Raw genomic sequence first — 25,272 nt, 5'->3', positions numbered from 1 at the left:
GTATGATCCATTCATAGCTATGGTACGGTCCATTCATGAATATGGTATGATCCATTCATAGCTATGGTACGGTCCATTCATGAATATGGTATGATCCATTCATAGCTATGGTACGGTCCATTCATGAATATGGTATGATCCATTCATAGCTATGGTACGGTCCATTCATGAATATGGTATGATCCATTCATAGCTATGGTACGGTCCAAACATAAAAAAATGGTATGGTCCATTCATGAATATGGCACAGCCCATAAATATGGTATGGTCCATTAATGAATATTGCACAGCCCATGAATATGGTATGATCCATTTGTAGCTATGGTATGGTCCAAACCTAAATATGGTACAGTTCAAACATAAAAATGGTTCAGTCCAATAATATATATGGGACAATCCATTTATGAATTTGGTAGGGTCCATTTATGAATTTGGTAGGGTCCATTTATGAATTTGGTACAGTCCATTCATGAATATGGCACGGGCCATAAATATGGTATGGTCCATTCATGAATATTGCACAGCCCATAAATAGGGTATGGTCCATTCATAGCTATGGTACAGTTCAAACATAAAAATGGTTCAGTCCAATAATATATATGGGACAATCCATTCATGAATATGGTACTGTCCATTTCTGAATTTGGTACGGCCCATAAATATGGTACGGTCTATTTCTGAATTTGGTACGGCCCATAAATATGGTACGGTCCATTTCTGAATTTGGTACGGCCCATAAATATGGTACGGTCCATTTCTGAATTTGGCACAGCCCATAAATATGGCACGGTCCATTTCTGAATTTGGTACGGTCCATTCATGAATATGGCACTGCCCATAAATATGGTACGGTCCATTCATGAATATGGTACGGTCCATTTCTGAATTTGGCATGGCCCATAAATATGGCACGGTCCATTTCTGAATTTGGTACGGTCCATTCATGAATATGGCACGGCCCATAAATATGGTACGGTCCATTTCTGAATTTGGTACGGCCCATAAATATGGTACGGTCCATTTTGAAGGAACATTGTAGCGAGGAGAATACTCGGATCTTACACCCAATAGATCTGCCAGTCTGGCCAGGGATCCGGTGCTGGGAGAAATGCGGAGGTCCCTGGCTGTCTTCAGCTCTGATTGGCTGACCCATCAGAGAACTCGTTTGCATATTGGTTTTGAGGCCAAGTAATGCAGAAATGGTTAAACCCTCCTGATCAGAGCAGCCAGGCGACCAGCATTCCCAGAAATGGCCGCCCACATCCACTCTTCCCTCAGAAATGACGTCTTCCCGTTGGGGACACCAGTAGGAACCTGACGAAGGGTATGACTGCTGGGCCACATTAGCCAATGGAGAGCGGGGGTATTCCAGCAGCCTGGTCTCTGCTGATAAGCCCCCCCCCCCTAAGGTTCAGTAGGGGGCGGGGCCTCCCTGTAGCCAAGACGGTCAGCAATATGTAAATTGTTATAAAAAGTAAATCCAAACCCCCCCAAAGGGGTCAATCCCTCGGAGGAATGTCACAATCCTAGAATCTCTTCGGCTCCATCTAGTGGCCACAATGCAGTATTTTCCTGATTGAGGAGAATCCTGGTCACTAGAGGGAGGTGAGGATGATGGGAAATAATCCTATTGGACAGAAAGTGTGACGGCTGGGCGGAGCCTTCCAAGTGTTCCTTGTTGTGAGAAGAGATGAAATGTACAGGAAGAGGTTCAGCCACAATAAAAATGCTGACGTTTTAGAACATTTTTTGTGTTGCAGTTTCTGTAATTTTGCGGACACCCCCGAAAAATCTGACCCCAGCCATGTTCCGAAAGACTCCGCCCCCTGTGACATCACTAACCGGAAACTGCCCCTGTTCCTTCCAGTCCCCTCTCCAGGACATTACGGTCAGCCCCATTCCTCCTGACAGGCAGGATACGGGGGAGGGGCTAGGGACTTCATGGGGAGGGGGCCAAGTTCCTCATGGGGAGGGGCTAGGGACTTCATGGGGAGGGGCTAGGTACTTCATGGGGAGGAGGCGCTAGGTTCCTCATGGGGAGGTGGGTAGGTGCTTCATGGGAAGGTGGATAGGTACTTCATGGGGAGGTGTCTAGGTACTTCATGGGGAGGGGCTAGTTTCTTCATGTGGAGGTGGGTAGGTACCTCATGGGGAGGTGGCTAGGTTCTTCATGGGGAGGTACTTCATGGGGAGGGGCTAGGTTCTTCATGGGGAGGTACTTCATGGGGAGGGGCTAGGTTCTTCATGTGGAGGGGCTAGGTTCTTCATGGGGAGGTGGGTAGGTACCTCATGGGCAGGGGCTAGGTTCTTCATGTGGAGGTGGGTAGGTACCTCATGGGGAGGGGCTAGGTTATTCATGGGGAGGTGGGTAGGTACCTCATGGGGAGGTGGCTAGGTTCTTCATGGGGAGGTACTTCATGGGGAGGGGCTAGGTTCTTCATGGGGAGGTTCTTCATGTGGAGGGGCTAGGTTCTTCATGGGGAGGTGGGTAGGTACCTCATGGGGAGGGGCTAGGTTCTTCATGTGGAGGTGGGTAGGTACCTCATGGGGAGGGGCTAGGTTATTCATGGGGAGGTGGGTAGGTACTTCATGGGGAGGGGCTAGGTTCCTCATGGGGAGGTGGGTAGTATCTTCATGGGGAGGTACCTCATGGGGAGGGGCTAGGTTCTTCATGGGGAGGTGGGGAGGTACTTCATGGGGAGGGGCTAGGTTCCTCATGGGGCAGGGAGTAGTATCTTTATGGGGAGGTGGGTAGGTACCTCATGGGGAGGTGGGTAGGTACCTCATGGGGAGGTACTTCATGGGGAGGTGGGTAGTATCTTCATGGGGAGGTGGGTAGGTTCCTCATGGGGAGGGGCTAGGTTTCTCATGGGGAGGTGGGTAGTATCTTCATGGGGAGGTGGGGAGGTACCTCATGGGGAGGGGCTAGGTTCTTCATGGGGAGGTGGGTAGGTACTTCATGGGGAGAGGCTAGGTTCCTCATGGGGCATGGAGTAGGTTCCTCATGTGGAGGTGGGTAGGTACCTCATGGGGAGGGGCTAGGTTCCTCATGTGGAAGTGGGTAGTATCTTCATGTGGAGGTGGGTAGGTACCTCATGGGGAGGGGCTAGGTTCCTCATGGGGCGTGGAGTAAGTTCCTCATGTGGAGGTGGGTAGTATCTTCATGGGGAGGTGGGGAGGTACCTCATGGGGAGGGGCTAGGTTCCTCATGGGGAGGTGGGTAGTATCTTCATGGGGAGGGGGGTAGGTACCTCATGGGGAGGGGCTAGGTTCCTCATGGGGCGTGGAGTAAGTTCCTCATGTGGAGGTGGGTAGTATCTTCATGGGGAGGTGGGGAGGTACCTCATGGGGAGGGGCTAGGTTCCTCATGGGGAGGTGGGTAGGTACTTCATGGGGAGAGGCTAGGTTCCTCATGGGGCATGGAGTATGTTCCTCATGTGGAGGTGGGTAGGTACCTCATGGGGAGGGGCTAGGTTCCTCATGTGGAAGTGGGTAGTATCTTCATGTGGAGGTGGGTAGGTACCTCATGGGGAGGGGCTAGGTTCCTCATGGGGCGTGGAGTAAGTTCCTCATGTGGAGGTGGGTAGTATCTTCATGGGGAGGTGGGGAGGTACCTCATGGGGAGGGGCTAGGTTCCTCATGGGGAGGTGGGTAGTATCTTCATGGGGAGGGGGGTAGGTACCTCATGGGGAGGGGCTAGGTTCCTCATGGGGCGTGGAGTAAGTTCCTCATGTGGAGGTGGGTAGTATCTTCGTGGGGAGGTACCTCATGGGGAGGGGCTAGGTTCCTCATGGGGAGGTGGGTAATATCTTCATGGGGAGGGGGGTAGGTACCTCATGGGGAGGGGCTAGGTTCTTCATGGGGAGATGGGTAGGTACTTCATGGGGAGGGGCTAGGTTCCTTATGGGGAGTGGAGTAAGTTCCTCATGTGGAGGTGGGTAGGTACCTCATGGGGAGGGGCTAGGTTCTTCATGGGGAGTTGGGTAGGTACTTCATGGGGAGGTACTTCATGGGGAGGGGCTAGGTTCCTCATGGGGCAGGGAGTAGTATCTTTATGGGGAGGTGGGTAGGTACCTCATGGGGAGGTACTTCATGGGGAGGGGCAAGTTCCTCATGTGGAGGTGGGTAGTATCTTCATGGGGAGGTGGGTAGGTTCCTCATGTGGAGGTGGGTAGTATCTTCATTGGGAGGTGGGTAGGTTCCTCATGTGGAGGTGGGTAGTATCTTCATGGGGAGGGGCTAGGTTCCTCATGTGGAGGTGGGTAGTATCTTCATGGGGAGGTGGGTAGGTTCCTCATGGGGAGGGGCTAGGTTCCTCATGGGGAGGTGGGTAGTATCTTCATGGGGAGGGGGGTAGGTACCTCATGGGGAGGGGCTAGGTTCTTCATGGGGAGGTGGGTAGGTACTTCATGGGGAGAGGCTAGGTTCCTCATGGGGCGTGGAGTAGGTTCCTCATGTGGAGGTGGGTAGGTACCTCATGGGGAGGGGCTAGGTTACTCATGGGGCGTGGAGTAAGTGCCTCATGTGGAGGTGGGTAGGTACCTCATGGGGCGTGGAGTAGGTTCCTCATGTGGAGGTGGGTAGGTACCTCATGGGGAGGGGCTAGGTTCCTCATGGGGCGTGGAGTAGGTTCCTCATGTGGAGGTGGGTAGGTACCTCATGGGGAGGGGCTAGGTTCTTCATGGGGCGTGGAGTAGGTTCCTCATGTGGAGGTGGGTAGGTACCTCATGGGGAGGGGCTAGGTTACTCATGGGGCGTGGAGTAAGTTCCTCATGTGGAGGTGGGTAGGTACCTCATGGGGAGGGGCTAGGTTCTTCATGGGGAGGTGGGTAGTATCTTCATGGGGAGTTGGGTAGGTACTTCATGGGGAGGGGCTAGGTTCCTCATGGGGCAGGGAGTAGTATCTTTATGGGGAGGTGGGTAGGTACCTCATGGGGAGGGGCAAGTTCCTCATGTGGAGGTGGGTAGTATCTTCATGGGGAGGGGGGTAGGTACCTCATGGGGAGGGGCTAGGTTCTTCATGGGGAGGGGCTAGGTTCTTCATGGGGAGTGGAGTAAGTTCCTCATGGGGAGGGGCTAGGTTCTTCATGGGGAGGTGGGTAGGTTCTTCATGGGGAGGTGGGTAGGTTCTTCATGGGGAGGTGGGTAGGTACTTCATGGGGAGGTGGGTAGGTACTTCATGGGGAGGGGCTAGGTTCTTCATGGGGAGGTACTAGGTTCCTTATGGGGAGTGGAGTAAGTTCCTTATGGGGAGGGGCTAGGTTCTTCATGGGGAGGTGGGTAGGTACTTCATGGGGAGGGGCTAGGTTCCTCATGTGGAGGTGGGTAGGTTCCTCATGGGGCGTGGAGTAGGTTCCTCATGGGGCGTGGAGTAGGTTCCTCATGGGGAGGTGGGTAGGTACCTCATGGGGAGGGGCTAGGTTCCTCATGGGGAGGGGCTAGGTTCCTCATGGGGAGGTGGGTAGTATCTTCACGGGGGAGGGGAGTAAGTTCTTCATGGGGAGGGGCTAGGTTCTTCATGGGGAGGCAACCAACACCACCACCACAACACCAACAAACCACCAACCAACCACCACCACAACACCAACCAACCAACCACAACAAACCACCAACAACCACCACCACAACACCAACCACCACCACAACAACAAACCACCACAACACCAACCAACCACAACACCAACCAACAAACCACCAACAACCACCACCACCACAACACCAACAAACCACCAACAACCAACCACCACCACAACACCAACCACCAACCACCACCACAACACCAACAAACCACCAACAACCAACCACCACCACAACACCAACCACCACCACAACACCAACCACCACCACAACAACCACCACCACAACACCAACCACCACCACAACAACCACCACCACAACACCAACCACCACCACAACAACCACCACCACAACACCAACCACCACCACAACACCAACACCACAACACCAACCACCACCACAACACCAACAAACCACCAACAACCAACCACCACCACAACAACCACCACCACAACACCAACCAACCAACCACAACAAACCACCACCACAACACCAACCACCACCACAACAACCAACACCACAACACCAACCACAACACCAACAAACCACCAACAACCAACCACCACCACAACACCAACCAACCACAACAAACCACCAACAACACCAACAACCAACCACCACCACAACACCAACCAACAACCACCACAACAACAAACCAACCACCACCACAACACCAACCACCACCACAAACCACCAACAACCACCACCACAACACCAACCAACAACCACCACAACACCAACAAACCACCACAACAAACAACCACCACCACACCAACCAACAACCACCACCACAACAACCAACACCACAACACCAACCACCACAACAACAAACCATTACCAACCAACAACACCAACCACCACCAAACAACCACCACCACACCAACCACCACCACAACAACACCAACCAACAACCACCACCACAATAACCAGGGGCAACAGAGCCAACCTCAGCGTGACCCTGTGTCATCAGCAGAGGATTGGCTTTTCCAGCTGGTGGAACGTGGAGAAGATACAAAGGGAAGGTCAGATGGTGGCCTTATAAAGAGGAGGCAATGCCCAAATACCCACCAATCTGCTCAGTGTACTGGGTCTTATACTTTAGAGTGTTAGCGCTTCAAATCAGTTCTTATCCACCTGGAAATAGTGTTTTTGAAGCCAGATGCCCTTTTGTGAGGACCTGAAAACCAGACAAAAAGAGAACCTGTCTTCCCTATAGAACTCTCACAATGTCCAGACAATGGAGGACAATCCCTTTGGGGTGCTTAGAAGGGGAGGTCTAAGTATTCGCCTAGGGTAGTGGTCTGACCCCACCTGGAGGTAGAAAGGAAGGTCACTGACTTGTCTTTCAATGATCTCTCCTGCAGAACCCACCAGTGACCTCTCTTTGGATGATCCCACCAGTGACCTCTCTTTGGATGATCCCACCAGTGACCTCTCTTTGGATGATCCCACCAGTGACCTCTCTTTGGATGACCCCACCAGTGACCTCTCTTCTGCAGACCCCACCAGTGACCTCTCTTCTGCAGATCCCACCAGTGACCTCTCCTGCAGATCCCACCAGTGACCTCTCCTGCAGATCCCACCAGTGACCTCTCTCCTGCAGATCCCACCAGTGACCTCTCCTGCAGATCCCACCAGTGACCTCTCTCCTGCAGATCCCACCAGTGACCTCTCTCCTGCAGATCCCACCAGTGACCTCTCTTCTGCAGACCCCACCAGTGACCTCTCTCCTGCAGATCCCACCAGTGACCTCTCTCCTGCAGATCCCACCAGTGACCTCTCTTCTGCAGACCCCACCAGTGACCTCTCTTCTGCAGACTCCACCAGTGACCTCTTTTCTGCAGACTCCACCAGTGACCTCTCTTCTGCAGATCCCACCAGTGACCTCTCTTCTGCAGACCCCACCAGTGACCTCTCTTCTGCAGACTCCACCAGTGACCTCTCTTCTGCAGATCCCACCAGTGACCTCTCTTTTGCAGATCCCACCAGTGACCTCTCTTTTGCAGATCCCACCAGTGACCTCTCTTTTGCAGATCCCACCAGTGACATCTTTTTGGTTGATCCCACCAGTGACCTCTCTTTGGTTGATCCCACCAGTGACCTCTCTTTGGAAGGATAATGGGAAGAACCCACCAGTGACCTCTCTTTGGTTGATCCCACCAGTGACCTCTCTTTGGAAGGATAATGGGAAGAACCCACCAGTGACCTCTCTTTGGTTGATCCCACCAGTGACCTCTCTTTGGTTGATCCCACCAGTGACCTCTCTTTGGTTGATCCCACCAGTGACCTCTCTTTGGAAGGATAATGGGAAGAACCCACCAGTGACCTCTCTTTGGTTGATCCCACCAGTGACCTCTCTTTGGAAGGATAATGGGAAGAACCCACCAGTGACCTCTCTTTGGTTGATCCCACCAGTGACCTCTCTTTGGTTGATCCCACCAGTGACCTCTCTTTGGAAGGATAATGGGAAGAACCCACCAGTGACCTCTCTTTGGTTGATCCCACCAGTGACCTCTCTTTGGAAGGATAATGGGAAGAACCCACCAGTGACCTCTCTTTGGTTGATCCCACCAGTGACCTCTCTTTGGTTGATCCCACCAGTGACCTCTCTTTGGTTGATCCCACCAGTGACCTCTCTTTGGAAGGATAATGGGAAGAACCCACCAGTGACCTCTCTTTGGAAGGATAATGGGAAGATCCCACCAGTGACCTCTCTTTGGTTGATCCCACCAGTGACCTCTCTTTGGTTGATCCCACCAGTGACTCCTCTTTGGAAGGATAATGGGAAGAACCCCCCTGCGGCCAGCCTCCATCACCACCATGGAAGGATATTGGGAAGAGTTCTGCTGCGGCCAGTAGAGACAATGCCAAACATTCTCCTAAAGACTTCCTAACGTGTCGGGAAGCTGCATAAACACTGCTACAGATTTACAGACATAAACTATAAAAGGTACAAAGTCAATTTATTGGGAATATCATTGGGTTTTGTGTGCGAGATATTAAAGTGTTGAAGGAAAATGTCCGGCTTTTTTGGGTCAAAGTCCAGACGGTCCAATTTTGGTGACATTTGGTGACTTTTCTCCCAGGTGGATCAGCATGTGCCACCTGTAATCTGCTTTACGCTTATAGCTTTTCCCGCACTCGGGACAGGAATATTTCTCGCGCTCCTTGGGGGCGTGGACGCTCATGTGCTGCTTGAGGTTGTACTTTTGGCGGAAAGCTTTGCCACATTCTAGGCAGGTGAAGGGCTTCTCCTTGCTGTGGGTGTGTAGATGGTTCTTCAGGTTGCTCTTCTGGACAAAGCCCTTCCCGCACTCGGGACAGAAGTAAGGGACGTCTCCTTGGTGGATCCTCATGTGTAGGACCAGGCCAGGTTTGGTCCGGTAACATCTGCCGCACTCGTGGCACGAATATCGCTCCCCGGTGTGGATCATTTGGTGGGTCTCCAGCTGCGCCTTGAATAAAAAGTTTTTCCCGCATTCAGAACATATGAATGGTTTATCGCCGGTGTGCCGCCGTTCGTGGATCTCGCGGCCTTTGTCGGTGGAAAAGCTCTTTTCACAGAAGGAACAAGGGAATGGCTTTTGGTTGGAGTGAACCACCTGATGTCGGAGGACGGTTGCTTTACACGCAAAGAGCCGACCGCAGTCCGGACAGGCCACTTTGTACTTCTTGTGAGCCAGGCAATGTCTCTTGAGACGCGGTCTGCTGGTGAAATAGCGGCCACACTTGGAGCATTTGTACATTTTCACCGGCGTGCAGGTCAAAGTTCGCATTTCCTGAGCGTCGTCATTCGCCGGTGTGCCGAGATCCAGCAGTTTCTTTAGTAGGCCAGTCTTGGTTTCCTTAGGCAGGGCCATCCTCCTCTCTGTTAGCTGTGGGTTACGGATCACTAGGGGTAAGGTACGTGGCAGGATCCTGGCCCATGGCCACGTGGTTTGTGTTCCTCTGCTGCTGGTCGAGGAACCTCCAGCTTGGTGTGAGGAGGATTCTTCCTCTACATGCGATTCCTCCTCGCTAGATGTGGGCTCCTCTTTTATCTTAATTGGGATAATCTGTGCCTCGTCCATGTTGTTGGGATCTTCTTTATCGGAGAACGGCTCCTCTTTAATAAAGGAAGATTTGTCTTTGTCAGCCAGATTATCTTCTACATCGGAAACGGGTTCCTTCTTAATACTCCGAGACATGAGATCCGAAGGTCCCTCTTCTTCTGAGAGGGGTTCTTCTTTATTATGACGAGTCTGGAGACTTCCTTCTCGGTAGTTACTTTGTGTCTTTTCTGCCCCTTTCCCCGATTCCTCGTTATGATGAGTGTTGATGTGGTGGGACCCGCCACCAGCTGCACATAGCTTATTATGTGTGGAGGAACACCTCCCTCCTCTACATGAAAGGCCTTCTCCCTTCATATTAGCAGGATTCCGCTCCTCTGTCTTATCACTTCCTTGTCCTTCAGACCAGCTGGATGGGGATATCTTCAGATACAGCTGAGATTCTACCATAAAGCCTGCCGGTGGGATGGGCAGTGAGGTCTTCAGGACGTCGCATGATTTGGGGTCTTTCCTTCCTCCGGCTGGCTCTGTGGTATGGGAAATGGCCAGGATGTCACATGATTTGGGGTCCTTTCTGCCTCCAGCTGGCTCTGTGGTATGGGAAATGGCCAGGACGTCGCATGATTTGGGGTCTTTCCTTCCTCCAGCTGGGTCTGTGGTATGGGAAATGGCCAGGATGTCACATGATTTGGGGTCTTTCCTGCCTCCAGCTGGCTCTGTGGTATGGGAAATGGCCAGGACGTCGCATGATTTGGGGTCTTTCCTTCCTCCAGCTGGGTCTGTGGTATGGGAAATGGCCAGGATGTCACATGATTTGGGGTCTTTCCTGCCTCCAGCTGGCTCTGTGGTATGGGAAATGGCCAGGACGTCGCATGATTTGGGGTCTTTCCTTCCTCCAGCTGGGTCTGTGGTATGGGAAATGGCCAGGATGTCACATGATTTGGGGTCTTTCCTGTCTCCAGCTGGCTCTGTGGTATGGGAAATGGCCAGGACGTCGCATGATTTGGGGTCTTTCCTTCCTCCGGCTGGCTCTGTGGTATGGGAAATGGCCAGGATGTCACATGGTTTGGGGTCTTTCCTTCCTCCGGCTGGCTCTGTGGTATGGGAAATGGCCAGGACATCACATGGTTTGGATACTTTTAGGCATTTGACGCCTGCGTTGCTTTTTATTGTGATCTTTATTTTGTCCCTGAAGTCCACGGCAGAAATTGGGGTGGTCAGTGGTCCGAAGAGGTCTGCCATTCCGCCTGTAAGAGAAAACACAAAACAGCTGGATGATGATCACCTCAGGATTGATATGAAGAATAAACTCTACAGAAATAAACACAATCATCAACACACCCACTCTCCTCTAGCTATTCGGTGCAGGTTACATTGTCGCTCAAAAATCTGCCAGGTAGTTATCAATCTCACAGTCCTTTTCATCAAAAGCTTTAAAAGCGCTAAACGGAATCTTCCTTGCGTCTGCTGTGCTGTACTCACTGTTCGTAGAAGGTGCGGCTGCTTGTTGGACTGCTGCCAGTTTTAACTGTAGTTCTGCGTCCCTTATTTGTTTATCCTTCTGTAGTTCTGCGTCTCTTATTTGTTTATCCTCCTGTACTTCTGAGTCTCTTATTTGTTTATCCTTCTGTAGTTCTGCGTCTCTTATTTGTTTAGCCTCCTGTAGCTCTGCGTCTCTTATTTGTTTATCCTTCTGTAGTTCTGCGTCTCTTATTTGTTTATCCTTCTGTAGTTCTGCGTCTCTTATTTGTTTATCCTCCTGTAGTTCTGCGTCTCTTATTTGTTTATCCTCCTGTAGCTCTGCGTCTCTTATTTGTTTATCCTTCTGTAGTTCTGCGTCTCTTATTTGTTTATCCTCCTGTAGTTCTGCGTCTCTTATTTGTTTATCCTCCTGTAGTTCTGCGTCTCTTATTTGTTTATCCTTCTGTAGTTCTGTGTCTCTTATTTGTTTATCCTTCTGTAGTTCTGCGTCTCTTATTATCCTCCTATAGTTCTGCGTCTCTTATTTGTTTATCCTTCTGTAGTTCTGCGTCTCTTTGTTTATCCTCCTGTAGTTCTGCGTCTCTTATTTGTTTATCCTTCTGTAGTTCTGCGTCTCTTATTTGTTTATCCTTCTGTAGCTCTGCGTCTCTTATTTGTTTATCCTTCTGTAGTTCTGTGTCTCTTATTTGTTTATCCTTCTGTAGTTCTGCGTCTCTTATTTGTTTATCCTTCTGTAGTTCTGCGTCTCTTATTTGTTTATCCTTCTGTAGCTCTGCGTCTCTTATTTGTTTATCCTTCTGTAGTTCTGTGTCTCTTATTTGTTTATCCTTCTGTAGTTCTGCGTCTCTTATTTGTTTAGCTTCCTGTAGTTCTGCGTCTCTTATTTGTTTATCCTTCTGTAGTTCTGCGTCTCTTTGTTTATCCTCCTGTAGTTCTGCGTCTCTTATTTGTTTATCCTTCTGTAGTTCTGCGTCTCTTATTTGTTTATCCTTCTGTAGTTCTGCGTCTCTTATTTGTTTATCCTTCTGTAGTTCTGCGTCTCTTATTTGTTTATCCTTCTGTAGCTCTGCGTCTCTTATTTGTTTATCCTTCTGTAGTTCTGCGTCTCTTATTTGTTTATCCTTCTGTAGTTCTGCGTCCCTTATTTGTTTATCCTTCTGTAGTTCTGCGTCTCTTATTTGTTTATCCTTCTGTAGCTCTGCGTCTCTTATTTGTTTATCCTTCTGTAGCTCTGCGTCTCTTATTTGTTTATCCTCCTGTAGTTCTGCGTCTCTTATTTGTTTATCCTTCTGTAGTTCTGCGTCTCTTATTTGTTTATCCTTCTGTAGCTCTGCGTCTCTTATTTGTTTATCCTTCTGTAGCTCTGCGTCTCTTATTTGTTTATCCTCCTGTAGTTCTGCGTCTCTTATTTGTTTATCTTTCTGTAGCTCTGCGTCTCTTATTTGTTTATCCTTCTGTAGCTCTGCGTCTCTTATTTGTTTATCCTTCTGTAGTTCTGCGTCTCTTAGTTGTTTATCCTCCTGTAGCTCTGCGTCTCTTATTTGTTTATCCTTCTGTAGTTCTGCGTCTCTTATTTGTTTAGCCTCCTGTAGCTCTGCGTCTCTTATTTGTTTATCCTTCTGTAGCTCTGCGTCTCTTATTTGTTTAGCCTTCTGTAGTTCTGCGTCTCTTATTTGTTTATCCTTCTGTAGCTCTGCGTCTCTTATTTGTTTATCCTTCTGTAGTTCTGCGTCTCTTATTTGTTTATCCTTCTGTAGCTCTGCGTCTCTTATTTGTTTATCCTCCTGTAGTTCTGCGTCTCTTATTTGTTTATCCTTCTGTAGTTCTGCGTCTCTTAGTTGTTTATCCTCCTGTAGCTCTGCGTCTCTTATTTGTTTATCCTTCTGTAGTTCTGCGTCTCTTATTTGTTTAGCCTCCTGTAGCTCTGCGTCTCTTATTTGTTTATCCTTCTGTAGCTCTGCGTCTCTTATTTCTTTAGCCTCCTGTAGTTCTGCGTCTCTTATTTGTTTAGCCTTCTGTAGTTCTGCGTCTCTTATTTGTTTATCCTTCTGTAGTTCTGCGTCTCTTATTTGTTTAGCCTTCTGTAGTTCTGCGTCTCTTATTTGTTTATCCTTCTGTAGCTCTGCGTCTCTTATTTGTTTATCCTTCTGTAGTTCTGCGTCTCTTATTTGTTTATCCTTCTGTAGCTCTGCGTCTCTTATTTGTTTATCCTCCTGTAGTTCTGCGTCTCTTATTTGTTTATCCTTCTGTAGTTCTGCGTCTCTTAGTTGTTTATCCTCCTGTAGCTCTGCGTCTCTTATTTGTTTATCCTTCTGTAGTTCTGCGTCTCTTATTTGTTTATCCTCCTGTAGTTCTGCGTCTCTTATTTGTTTATCCTTCTGTAGTTCTGCGTCTCTTATTTGTTTATCCTTCTGTAGTTCTGCGTCTCTTATTTGTTTATCCTTCTGTAGTTCTGCGTCTCTTATTTGTTTATCCTTCTGTAGTTCTGCGTCTCTTATTTGTTTAGCCTCCTGTAGTTCTGCGTCTCTTATTTGTTTATCTTTCTGTAGTTCTGCGTCTCTTATTTGTTTATCCTTCTGTAGTTCTGCGTCTCTTATTTGTTTATCCTTCTGTAGTTCTGCGTCTCTTATTTGTTTATCCTTCTGTAGTTCCGCGTCTCTTATTTGTTTATCCTTCTGTAGTTCTGCGTCTCTTATTTGTTTATCCTTCTGTAGTTCTGCGTCTCTTATTTGTTTATCCTTCTGTAGTTCTGCGTCTCTTATTTGTTTAGCCTCCTGTAGTTCTGCGTCTCTTATTTGTTTAGCCTCCTGTAGTTCTGCGTCTCTTATTTCTTTAGCCTCCTGTAGTTCTGCGTCCCTTATTTGTTTATCCTTCTGTAGCTCTGCGTCTCTTATTTCTTTAGCCTCCTGTAGTTCTGCGTCTCTTATTTCTTTAGCCTCCTTCGCTAACAGGTCCATCACTTTCAGCACCACATCCGCCGTTGGGTTCGGGCCGAACCAAGCTAGCTTCTCTCTCATTAGCTTGTTGGCTGGCGATTCCTCCTCCTGAATCACTGGTGTCTCCATCTCTTGTACTGCTGGCGTTGCTGCAATCCCGTCCTCCTGGTCTATCTCCATTGATTCTGCTATGATGATCCGCTCGGTTTTGTTGCTAGCAATCCTTCCACGAACTTCCAGTAGTTCTTCCAGTGTCTGCTTGGAATCCGGGTGTAAAGGGGAGTAGAAGGGAAAATCCCGCTGCTGCCAACCAATTGTGACGGTATCGGTATGATATCCCCGTCAACGTTCCCTTCTTCCCATAACAGAACATCAAAGAATCATCCACACATGAGCCAAGGCTGAATGCTGGAAACAGACAGACTTTAATGTTATATCACACAGCTTATATGTCATTTCCAAAACTGTTACAATGACAAATCTCCGCCCCCCTCACACTGGGGCTTCCATACAGATCATGGGCAGACATTTCGGAGCCGACTCTGAAAACACATTTTCTTTAGATAATGACATCAGTGAAGGTAATTACCACAATGAAGCAATCAGAATAATTAACATGAGCCCCTTCTAATCACAGTAAACAGTAACCACAGGGCTTCTTCACACACACACTAGACCATTTACCCTTTGAACTAGGACTGGCTGAGGAAGGGTCATTACCATATCAACAGCCTGTTAGCCGAGGAATGAGTCACCTGAAATCCTCTAACACACACACAGCATAACGAGCAGGGAGAATTAAACGGAAGCATCCTTCGCACAGGTGTTCTATATTGATCACGTGTGGGAGGGGTCAGGTTCAGGTGTTCTATATTGATCAGGTGTGGGAGGGGTCAGGTGTTCTATATTGATCAGGTGTGGGAGGGGGGAGGGGACAGGTGTTCTATATTGATCAGGTGTGGGAGGGGGGAGGGGACAGGTGTTCTATATTGATCAGGTGTGGGAGGGGACAGGTGTTCTATATTGATCAGGTGTGGGAGGGGACAGGTGTTCTATATTGATCAGGTGGGGGAGGGGTCAGGTGTTCTATATTGATCAGGTGTGGGGAGGGGACAGGTGTTCTATATTGATCAGGTGTGGGAGGGGACAGGTGATCTATATTGATCAGGTGTGGGAGGGGGAGGGGTCAGGTGTTCTATATTGATCAGGTGTGGGAGGGGTCAGGTGTTCTATATTGATCAGGTGTGGGAGGGGGAGGGGTCAGGTTCAGGTGTTCTATATTGATCAGGTGGGTGAGGGGTCAGATGTTCTATATTGATCAGGTGTGGGAGTGGTCAGGTGTTCTATATTGACCAGGTGGGGGAGGGGGGGAGTCAGGTGTTCTATATTGATCAGGTGTGGGAGGGGGAGGGGTCAGGTGTTCTATATTGATCAGGTGGGTGAGGGGGAGGGGACAGGTGTTCTATATTGATCACGTGTGGGAGGGGTCGGGTGTTCTATATTGATCAGGTGGGTGAGGGGGAGGGGTCAGGTGTATGAGGGGGAGGGGACAGGTGTTCTATATTGATCAGGTGGGGGGGGGGGGGGGGGGACAGGTGTTCTATATTGATCAGGTGTGGGAAGGGGAGGGGTCAGGTGTTCTATATTGATCAGGTGGGTGAGGGGGAGGGGACAGGTGTTCTATATTGATCACGTGTGGGAGGGGTCGGGTGTTCTATATTGATCAGGTGGGGGGAGGGAGAGGGGACAGGTGTTCTATATTGATCAGGTGAGTGAGGGGGAGGGGTCAGGTGTATGAGGGGGAGGGGTCAGGTGTTCTATATTGATCAGGTGGGGGGAGGGGGAGGGGACAGGTGTTCTATATTGATCAGGTGTGGGAGGGGGAGGGGTCAGGTGTTCTATATTGATCAGGTGGGTGAGGGGACAGGTGTTCTATATTGATCAGGTGGGGGAGGGGGGGGACAGGTGTTCTATATTGATCACGTGTGGAAGGGGGAGGGGTCAGGTGTTCTATATTGATCAGGTGAGTGAGGGGTCAGGTGTTCTATATTGATCAGGTGGGGGGGGGGGGGGGGTCAGGTGTTCTATATTGATCAGGTGTGGGAGGGGTCAGGTGTTCTATATTGATCAGGTGGGGGAGGGGGGGGGTCAGGTGTTCTATATTGATCAGGTGTGGGAGGGGTCAGGTGTTCTATATTGATCAGATGTGGGAGGGGGAGGGGACAGGTGTTCTATATTGATCAGGTGGGGGGAGGCGGGGTCAGGTGTTCTATATTGATCAGGTGAGTGAGGGGTCAGGTGTTCTATATTGATCAGGAGGGGGAGGGGTCAGGTGTTCTATATTGATCAGGTGTGGGAGGGGGGGGGGGGGTAGGTGTTCTATATTGATCAGGAGGGGGAGGGGTCAGGTGTTCTATATTGATCAGGAGGGGGAGGGGTCAGGTGTTCTATATTGATCAGGAGGGGGAGGGGTCAGGTGTTCTATATTGATCAGGTGTTCTATATTGATCAGGAGGGGGAGGGGTCAGGTGTTCTATATTGATCAGGAGGGGGAGGGGTCAGGTGTTCTATATTGATCAGGAGGGGGAGGGGTCAGGTGTTCTATATTGATCAGGTGTTCTATATTGATCAGGTGTGGGAGGGGTCGGGTGTTCTATATTGATCAGGAGGGGGAGGGGTCAGGTGTTCTATATTGATCAGGTGTGGGAGGGGTCGGGTGTTCTATATTGATCAGGGGAGGGGCGGTGCAGTGTGATCACGATTCTGATAGGCGGGCTGAGCACCAATCAGGTGAGGAGGTGTGACGTCACACGTGTTGGGGTTCCGGTGGATCTCTTACCCGGGAAAACCCCGAACCGGCCGTTCTTCTCCTCCATTCCTCTTCCCGTCAGTTTTCTGCCGCCATCTTGTCGTAGACCGGAAGTGGAGACGTTGATGGGCGGGCTCTTCCTCCTCTAGAACGGATGGTGTGTTAATAAACACGCCCATGTCACATGACCGGAGCGGAAGCTAGGCCCCTCCCCCGGGTGATTTCTGGAATGTGATCTCCGCTATGGACACTTCTCCATCATTGCCAGAAGGCGCCGCTGGGAGTTACATCCTCTGTCCGCTGGGTGTCGCTGTATATTGATGAATATTATTACAGTTCTCCGCTGTGACCGACAGATGTCACGCGACGTTCTCCTCCCACAATCTGTGTACGGAAGTGACGTTCTGATATGGAACGCAAACAGGAAGTGGGTTCAAGAGGCGGAGTTCAGAAGTAATGGTGAGAACTTCCGGGGCGGAGGAAGATGGCGGCTGCGGAGAGGGTGAGAGACTAACAGTGCCTGAAATAAATACTGTCAGGGGGAGGTAGTGGGCGGGGCCTTCTGCTCCCATCATCCCCTGCGGGAGACACTTCTACCGGAACAAAGCCCGGGAGGGGGAGGTTGTTACCCACTGAGCCCCCTCCCCCCATCTACCCCCAACCTACCTTCACAACCTCCCCACCTACTTACCACCCATTCATATCCCCCCACCTACCTTCCCCACCACCCCACATTCCCATCCCCCCACCTACCTTCCTAACCTCCCCCCACCTACCTTCCCAACCTCCCCACATTCCCACCCCCCACCTACCTTCCTAACCTCCCCCCACCTACCTTCCCAACCTCCCTCCACCTACCTTCCCCACCACCCCACATTCCCATCCCCCCACCTACCACCCATACCCCCTCCCCCACCAACCTTCCCCACCTACCTACCACCCATTCATATCCCCCCACATTCCCACCTACCCATACCCCCTCCCCCACTACCTTCCCCACCTACCTACCACCCCTTCCCCCTCCCCCACCTACCTACTCACCATTCCTTCCCCGCTATCTCCCTCTCCCCACCTACCTTCCTACTGATGCCCCTCCCCTGTGTGATGATGTCATTAATAATGACTTTGCTGTGTGGCGATGATGAATGAGTTGTGTTTGGAATTTGGGCCCTGGGGGGGGGGGGGTTGTGGCTCTTGAAATGCGTTGGCTGTGTGAACCATCCAGGATAGGACAGGCACTCCTCCTGCTGATGCTTTGAGTCCCAGTCTGGGTACCCATTGGAGGAGGCCGGCCTCATTCCATGAGATCCGCCTCCCCCAAGCCGGTGATGGCAATTGCTCCTGGTTGTGTCTCTCCCCCTCCTCCTCCTGGGTGTGCCTCTTCCCCTCCTCCTCCTGGGTGTGCCTCTTCCCCTCCTCCTCCTGGGTGTGCCTCTTCCCCTCCTCCTCCTGGGTGTGTCTCCCCTCCTCCTCCTGGGTGTGTCTCCCCTCCTCCTCCTCCTCCTGGGTGTGTCTCTCTTCCTCCTCCTCCTGGGTGTGCCTCTCTTCCTCCTCCTCCTGGGTGTGCCTCTTCCCCTCCTCCTCCTGGGTGTGTGTCTCTTCCTCCTCCTCCTGGGTGTGTCTCTCCTCCTCCTCCTGGGTGTGTCTCTCTTCCTCCTCCTCCTGGGTGTGCCTCTTCCCCTCCTCCTCCTGGGTGTGCCTCTCTTCCTTTTCCTCCTGGGTGTGCCTCTTCCCCTCCTCCTCCTGGGTGTGTCTCTCCTCCTCCTCCTGGGTGTGTCTCTCTTCCTCCTCCTCCTGGGTGTGTCTCTCTTCCTTCTCCTCCTGGGTGTGTCTCTCCCCCTCCTCCTGGGTGTGCCTCTTCCCCTCCTCCTCCTGGGTGTGTCTCTCCTCCTCCTGGGTGTGTCTCTCCTCCTCCTGGGTGTGCCTCCCCTCCTCCTCCTGGGTGTGCCTCTTCCCCTCCTCCTCCTGGGTGTGTCTCTCCTCCTCCTCCTGGGTGTGTCTCTCCTCCTCCTCCTGGGTGTGCCTCTTCCCCCCCTCCTCCTGGGTGTGTCTCTCCCCCTCCTCCTGGGTGTGTCTCTCCCCCTCCTCCTGGGTGTGTCTCCCCCCTCCTCCTCCTGGGTGTGTCTCCCCCCTCCTCCTCCTGGGTGTGTCTCCCCCCCTCCTCCTCCTGGGTGTGTCTCCCCCTCCTCCTCCTGGGTGTGTCTCCCCCCCTCCTCCTCCTGGGTGTGTCTCCCCCCCTCCTCCTCCTGGGTGTGTCTCCCCCCCTCCTCCTCCTGGGTGTGTCTCCCCCCTCCTCCTCCTGGGTGTGTCTCCCCCCTCCTCCTCCTGGGTGTGTCTCCCCCCTCCTCCTCCTGGGTGTGTCTCCCCTCCTCCTCCTGGGTGTGTCTCCCCTCCTCCTCCTCCTCCTGGGTGTGTCTCTCCCCCTCCTCCTCGGTATGTCTCCTCTCCTCCTCCTGGGTTTGTCCCTCCTCCTCCTGGGTGTGTCTCTCTTCCTCCTCCTGGGTGTGTCCCTCTTCCTATGTGTTTCCCTCCCACGGGTGTGTCTCTCCTGGGTGTGTCCCTCTTCTTCCTCTTCCTGGGTGTGTCCCTCCTCCTCCTTCTGGGGGTGTGTCCCTCCTCCTCCCCCTGGGTGTGTGTCCCTCCTCCTCCTCCTGGGTGTGTGTCCCTCCTCCTCCTGGGTGTGTGTCCCTCCTCCTCCTGGGTGTGTGTCCCTCCTCCTCCTGGGTGTGTGTCCCTCCTCCTCCTCCTCCTGGGTGTGTGTCCCTCCTCCTCCTCCTCCTGGGTGTGTGTCCCTCCTCCTCCTCCTCCTGGGTGTGTGTCCCTCCTCCTCCTCCTGGGTGTGTGTCCCTCCTCCTCCTCCTGGGTGTGTGTCCCTCCTCCTGGGTGTGTGTCCCTCCTCCTCCTCCTGGGTGTGTCTCCCTCCTCCTCCTCCTGGGTGTGTCTCCCTCCTCCTCCTCCTGGGTGTGTCTCCCTCCTCCTCCTCCTGGGTGTGTCTCCCTCCTCCTCCTCCTGGGTGTGTCTCTCCTCCTCCTCATGGGTGTGTCTCTCCTCCTCCTCATGGGTGTGTCCCTCTTCCTATGTGTTTCCCTCCCCCTGGGTGTCTCTTTTCCTCCTCCTCCTCCTGGGTGTGTCTCTCCTCCTCCTCCTGGGTGTGTCCCTCTTCCTATGTGTTTCCCTCCCCCTGGGTGTGTCTCTTCTCCTCCTCCTGGGTTTGTCCCTCCCTCTAGGTTTGTCCCTCCTCCTCCTTGGTGTGTGTCCCTCCTCCTCCTGGGTGGGTCTCTTCTCCTCCTTTTGGGTGTGTCCCTCTTGGGTGTTTTCCTCCTTCTCCTCGGCTGTGCCCCTCCCCCGAGTGTCTCTTCTCCTTCTGCTCCTGGGTGTCCTCCTCCTCCCCTAGTTTTGTCCCTCCTCCTCCTGGGTGTGTCCCCTTTCCCTGGGTGTGTCTCTTCTTCTTCTCCTCCTCTTCCTGGGTGTGTCCCTCTTCCTGGGTTTGTCCCTCCTCCTGGGTGTGTGTCCCTCCTCCTCCTGGGTGGGTCTCTTCTCCTTTTGGGTGTGTCCCTCTTGGGTGTTTTCCTCCTTCTCCTCGGCTGTGCCCCTCCCCTGAGTGTCTCTTTTCCTCCTCCTGGGTGTCTCTTCTCCTTCTGCTCCTGGGTGTGTCCCTCCTCCTCTTCGGTGTGCCCCTCTCCCCTGGGTGTGTCCCTCCCTCTGGGTGGGTTCATCTTCCTCAGTTTGCCCCTCCCACTGGGTGTGTCTCTTCTCCTGGGTGTGTCCCTCCTTCTGGGTGTGTCCCTCCTCTTCTTCCTCGGTGTGCCCATCTCCCTGGGTGTGTCTCCTTCTCCTTCCTCCTCCTGGGTGTGTCCCTCCTCCTCAGTGTGCCCCTCCCCACTGTGTGTGTCCCTTTTCCTCTTCCTGTATGTTTCCCTCCTCTTCCTGGGTGAGCCCCCCCCCCCCCGGATGTGCCCCCCCCGGTTTGTTTTTCTTCCTGGGTGTGTCTCTCCTCCTCTTCCTGGGTGTGTCTCTTCTCCTCCTCCCTCCTCCTGGGTGTGTCCCTCCTCCTGGATGTGTCCCTCCTCCTCTTTCTGGGTGTGCTCCTCCCCCTGGACGTGTCTCTTCTCCTCCTCCTGGGTGTGTCCCTCTTCTTCCTTGGTGTGCCCCTCCCTCCTGGGTGTGTCTCTTCTCCTCCCTCCTGGGTGTGCCCCTCCCTTCTGGGTGTGTCTTTTCTCCTCCTGGGTGTGCCCATCCCTTCTGGGTGTGTCTTTTCTCCTCCTGGGTGTGCCCATCCCTTCTGAATGTGTGTCTTCTCCTCCTGGGCGTGCCCCTCCCTTCTGGGCCTGTCTTTTCTCCTCCTCCTGGGTGTGCCCCTCCCTTCTGGGTGTGCCTCTTCTCCTAGGTTCCCCCCATTCCTTCTGGGTGTGTCTCTTCTCCTCCTGGGTGTGCCCCTCCCTTCTGGGTGTGCCTCTTCTCCTAGGTTCCCCCCATTCCTTCTGGGTGTGTCTCTTCTCCTCCTCCTGGGTGTGCCCATCCTCTTCTTCCTTGGTGTGCCCCTCCCCCTGGGTGTGTCCCTCCTCTTCCTCCTGGGTGTGTCCCTCCTCCTGGGTGTGTCCCTCCCTGTGGGTGTGTCTCTTCTCCTTCTCCTGGGTGTGTCCCTCCCCGTGGGTGTGTCTCTTCTCCACCTGGCTGTGCCCCTCCTCCTCCTGGGTGTGTCTCTTCTCCTCCTCCTCCTGGGTGTCCCTCCCCGTGGGTGTGTCTCTTCTCCTCCTCCTCCTGGGTGTGTCCCTCTCCATGGGTGTGTCTCTTCTCCTCCTCCTCCTCCTGGGTGTGTCTCTTCTCCTCCTGGGTGTGTCCCTCCCCGTGGGTGTGTCTCTTCTCCTCCTCCTGGGTGTGTCCCTCTCCGTGGGTGTGTCTCCCCTCCTCCTGGGTGTGTCCCTCTCCGTGGGTGTGTCACTTCTCCTCCTCCTCCTCCTCCTGGGTGTGTCCCTCCCCGTGGGTGTGTCTCTTCTCCTCCTCCTGGGTGTGTCCCTCCCCGTGGGTGTGTCTCTTCTCCTCCTCCTGGGTGTGTCCCTCTCCGTGGGTGTGTCACTTCTCCTCCTCCTCCTGGGTGTGTCCCTCCCCATGGGTGTGTCTCTTCTCCTCCTGGGTGTGTCCCTCCCCGTGGGTGTGTCTCTTCTCCTCCACATGGCTGTGCCCCTCATCCTCCATCTCTCTGTTTTCAGATTTCCCTCTGGGTAGAAGGAGGAGCGCAGCCGCCAGGTTTCCTGTGATGGATTATAAACGGGAAGGATCGATCGTTGGCTGCATGAAGGAGGAGAGGAGCGATCATCCCGCCATGTCTGGAGAACATCCACCATGTGATCCGGATATAAAAGAGGAGTGGTCATCACCAGAAGGGGGCACCCCGGCTGATGGCTGCTCCCCCGAAGATATGAAGCAGCCGGCATTGACTTTCATTGATGGAAAGGGAAACACAACCAATGCAGATGTTGATGTTTCCACCAATCACAAGAAGCCTCTTATAAAGGAGGAGGAGTCGGCTTCCAGCAGGGAGGAGAGCCTCAGTGACACAGACTCTGAACCTTCTCCCTGCAAGGCGGAGTCACACGTTCCCTCCAATGAGAACAGCGCGGCAGCTCTGGACTTCTTTCCAGTTATCATTAAGGAGGAATCTGTGTCAGAGGAGGAAGAGAATCTCACCGACACGGACCCCCACCCAGGGGAGGAACCCCCCAGGGTAATGAGAGACCACCCCTGTCCAAAGTGTGACAAACACTTCACAATGCCGCTAGCACTGGCCCAGCACCAGCGCAGCCACCTCCCCAGGAAGCAGTTTTCATGCTCCATGTGCGGGAAAACCTTCAGCAGTAAGTCAGACCTGAGCCGTCACCAGAGAATTCACAGCGGGGAGAAACCCTTCATGTGCTACGAATGTGGAAAATGTTTCAGCAAAAAATCCGACGTCCTCCGCCATGAAAAAATCCACAGTGGCGAGAAGCCGTTCTCCTGCCGGCAGTGTGGGAAATGTTTCAGCCGCGACTCGCACCTCAGCCGCCATCAGAGGATCCACACGGCGGAGAAATCCTTCACCTGCTCCGAGTGTGGGAAAGTCTTCTCACGGGAAATGCAGCTTCAGCGCCACGTCCGGGTCCACACCGGGGAGAAGCCCTTCTCCTGCAACGAATGTGGCAAATGTTTCCGCAAGAAATCGGACGTGTCGCGTCACGAGAAGATTCACACCGGAGAGAAACCCTTCATATGTTCCGAGTGCGGGAAACGATTCAGCCGACATTCGCACTTGGTCATCCATCGGCGCGTGCACACCGGGGAGAAAACCTTCTCGTGTTCGGAGTGCGGCAAATATTTCACTCAGTACTCTACGCTCATTTCCCACCGCCGGATTCATACCGGGGAGAAACCGTTCGCTTGCACCGAGTGCGGGAAATGCTTCGCACAGAAGCGAGATCTCAACAAGCACATGACCCTCCACACTGGTGTGAAGCCGTATCCCTGTTCGGAGTGCGGCAAAAGTTTTGTGCTGAAATACGAACTGCGTAAGCACCTCCGCATCCACACCGAGGAGAAACACTTTGTCTGCACTGAATGCGGCAAATGCTTTATCACCAAATCTGACCTGGTCCGCCACCAGCGCATTCACACCGGGGAGAAACCCTTTGCCTGTTCAGAGTGCGGAAAATGCTTCAGCCGTCATACCTACCTCGGCATCCACCAACGAGTTCATACTGGAGAGCGCCCCTTTGTCTGCTCCGAGTGCGGCAAGTGCTTCAGCCAGAGGACGGCGCTGGCGGCACACAGCAGAACGCACACCGGAGGCCGACCGTTCGCCTGCTCAGAGTGCGGGAAACGTTTCAGCAAGAAGTCTGATCTCCTCCGCCACCAACGCATTCACACCGGGGAGAAACCCTTCACTTGTCCTGAGTGCAGCAAATCCTTCAGCCGACATACTTACCTGATGATCCACAAGAGGATCCACACCGGAGAAAAACCTTTCCTTTGTGCCGAATGTGGCAAACACTTTACCTATCGATCCCACCTAACCCGACATCAGAGGATCCACTCCGAAGGTTCGCTCTCTGAATGACCACAGAAATCTGCCAATGGAGAGTCCTGACTGACTCTACTGAGATCCTCTCCTTCAAATGTGAACCCAACACGAGACTTCCTGAGAAGATGTACAAAACGGGATCTCTCTAATGACGTCCATCATATCCAACACCAGAGATCCCAATCCATTGAGATCCTCTCCTTCAAATGTGACCCAACACGAGACTTCCTGAGAAGATGTACAAACGGGATCTCTAATGTCCACCATATCCAACACCAGAGATCCCAATCCATTGAGATCCTCTCCTTCAAATGTGAACCCAACACGAGACTTCCTGAGAAGATGTACAAACGGGATCTCTAATAATGTCCATCATATCCAACACCAGAGATCCCAATCCATTGAGATCCTCTCCTTCAAATGTGAACCCAACACGAGACTTCCTGAGAAGATGTACAAACGGGATCTCTCTAATGACGTCCATCATATCCAACACCAGAGATCCCAATCCATTGAGATCCTCTCCTTCAAATGTGAACCCAACACGAGACTTCCTGAGAAGATGTACAAACGGGATCTCTAATAATGTCCATCATATCCAACACCAGAGATCCCAATCCATTGAGATCCTCTCCTTCAAATGTGAACCCAACATGAGACTTCCTGAGAAGATGTACAAAACGGGATCTCTAATGATGTCCATCATATCCAACACCAGAGATCCCAATCCATTGAGATCCTCTCCTTCAAATGTGAACCCAACACGAGACTTCCTGAGAAGATGTACAAACGGGATCTCTAATAATGTCCACCATATCCAACACCAGAGATCCCAATCCATTGAGATCCTCTCCTTCAAATGTGAACCCAACACGAGACTTCCTGAGAAGATGTACAAACGGGATCTCTAATAATGTCCACCATATCCAACACCAGAGATCCCAATCCATTGAGATCCTCTCCTTCAAATGTGAACCCAACACGAGACTTCCTGAGAAGATGTACAAACGGGATCTCTAATAATGTCCACCATATCCAACACCAGAGATCCCAATCCACAGAGGTCCTCCTCTGCAAATGTGAACCCAACACAAGACTTCCTGAGGAGATGTACAAAACGGGATCTCTCTAATGACGTCCATCATATCCAACACCAGAAGGGTCCCTCACAAGCCACATCATATCCAACACCAGAGATCCCAATCCACGGAGGTCCTCGGCTGCAAAATGTGAACCCAACACAAGACTTCCTGAGGAGATGTACAAACGAGATCTCTAATGATGTTCATTATATCCAACACCAGAGATCCCAATCCACGGAGGTCCTCTCCTTCAAATGTGAACCCAACACGAGACTGAGTTTCC

General features: G+C 52.2%; 2 protein-coding genes across 4 annotated transcripts; one reads left to right on the top strand and one right to left on the bottom strand.

Annotated features, from left to right (window-relative positions):
- Nucleotides 1-8,523: 8,523 nt before the first annotated feature.
- LOC120921887 (zinc finger protein 629-like) lies at nucleotides 8,524-17,162 on the bottom strand. 2 transcript variants are annotated; one of them, XM_040334383.1, is made up of 2 exons: nucleotides 16,884-17,162; nucleotides 8,524-10,873 (listed from the first exon to the last, which is right to left on the bottom strand). In XM_040334383.1, the coding sequence occupies exons 1-2, from the start codon at nucleotides 16,918-16,920 to the stop codon at nucleotides 8,613-8,615; spliced, it is 2,298 nt and encodes a 765-aa protein (XP_040190317.1). In that variant the 5' UTR covers nucleotides 16,921-17,162; the 3' UTR covers nucleotides 8,524-8,612. The 2 variants fall into 2 exon arrangements, with proteins under 2 accessions (XP_040190317.1, XP_040190318.1); XM_040334384.1 differs by lacking the exon at nucleotides 16,884-17,162 and adding an exon at nucleotides 10,968-10,989.
- Nucleotides 17,163-17,208: 46 nt separating this feature from the next.
- LOC120921890 (gastrula zinc finger protein XlCGF26.1-like) lies at nucleotides 17,209-24,922 on the top strand. Of its 2 annotated transcripts, none has more exons than XM_040334385.1 (2): nucleotides 17,209-17,355; nucleotides 22,064-24,915. In XM_040334385.1, exons 1-2 carry the CDS (start codon nucleotides 17,310-17,312, stop codon nucleotides 23,941-23,943), a joined length of 1,926 nt encoding a protein of 641 aa, XP_040190319.1. In that variant the 5' UTR covers nucleotides 17,209-17,309; the 3' UTR covers nucleotides 23,944-24,915. The 2 variants fall into 2 exon arrangements, with proteins under 2 accessions (XP_040190319.1, XP_040190320.1); XM_040334386.1 differs by lacking the exon at nucleotides 17,209-17,355 and adding an exon at nucleotides 17,379-17,474 and having other exon boundaries at nucleotides 22,064-24,922.
- The last annotated feature ends 350 nt before the right edge of the window (nucleotides 24,923-25,272 follow it).

This window comes from Rana temporaria (assembly GCF_905171775.1).
Source record: "Rana temporaria chromosome 8 unlocalized genomic scaffold, aRanTem1.1 chr8a, whole genome shotgun sequence".
Classification (NCBI taxonomy): Eukaryota; Metazoa; Chordata; class Amphibia; order Anura; family Ranidae; genus Rana; species Rana temporaria.
This window is presented reverse-complemented; position numbering and strand designations above follow the sequence as displayed.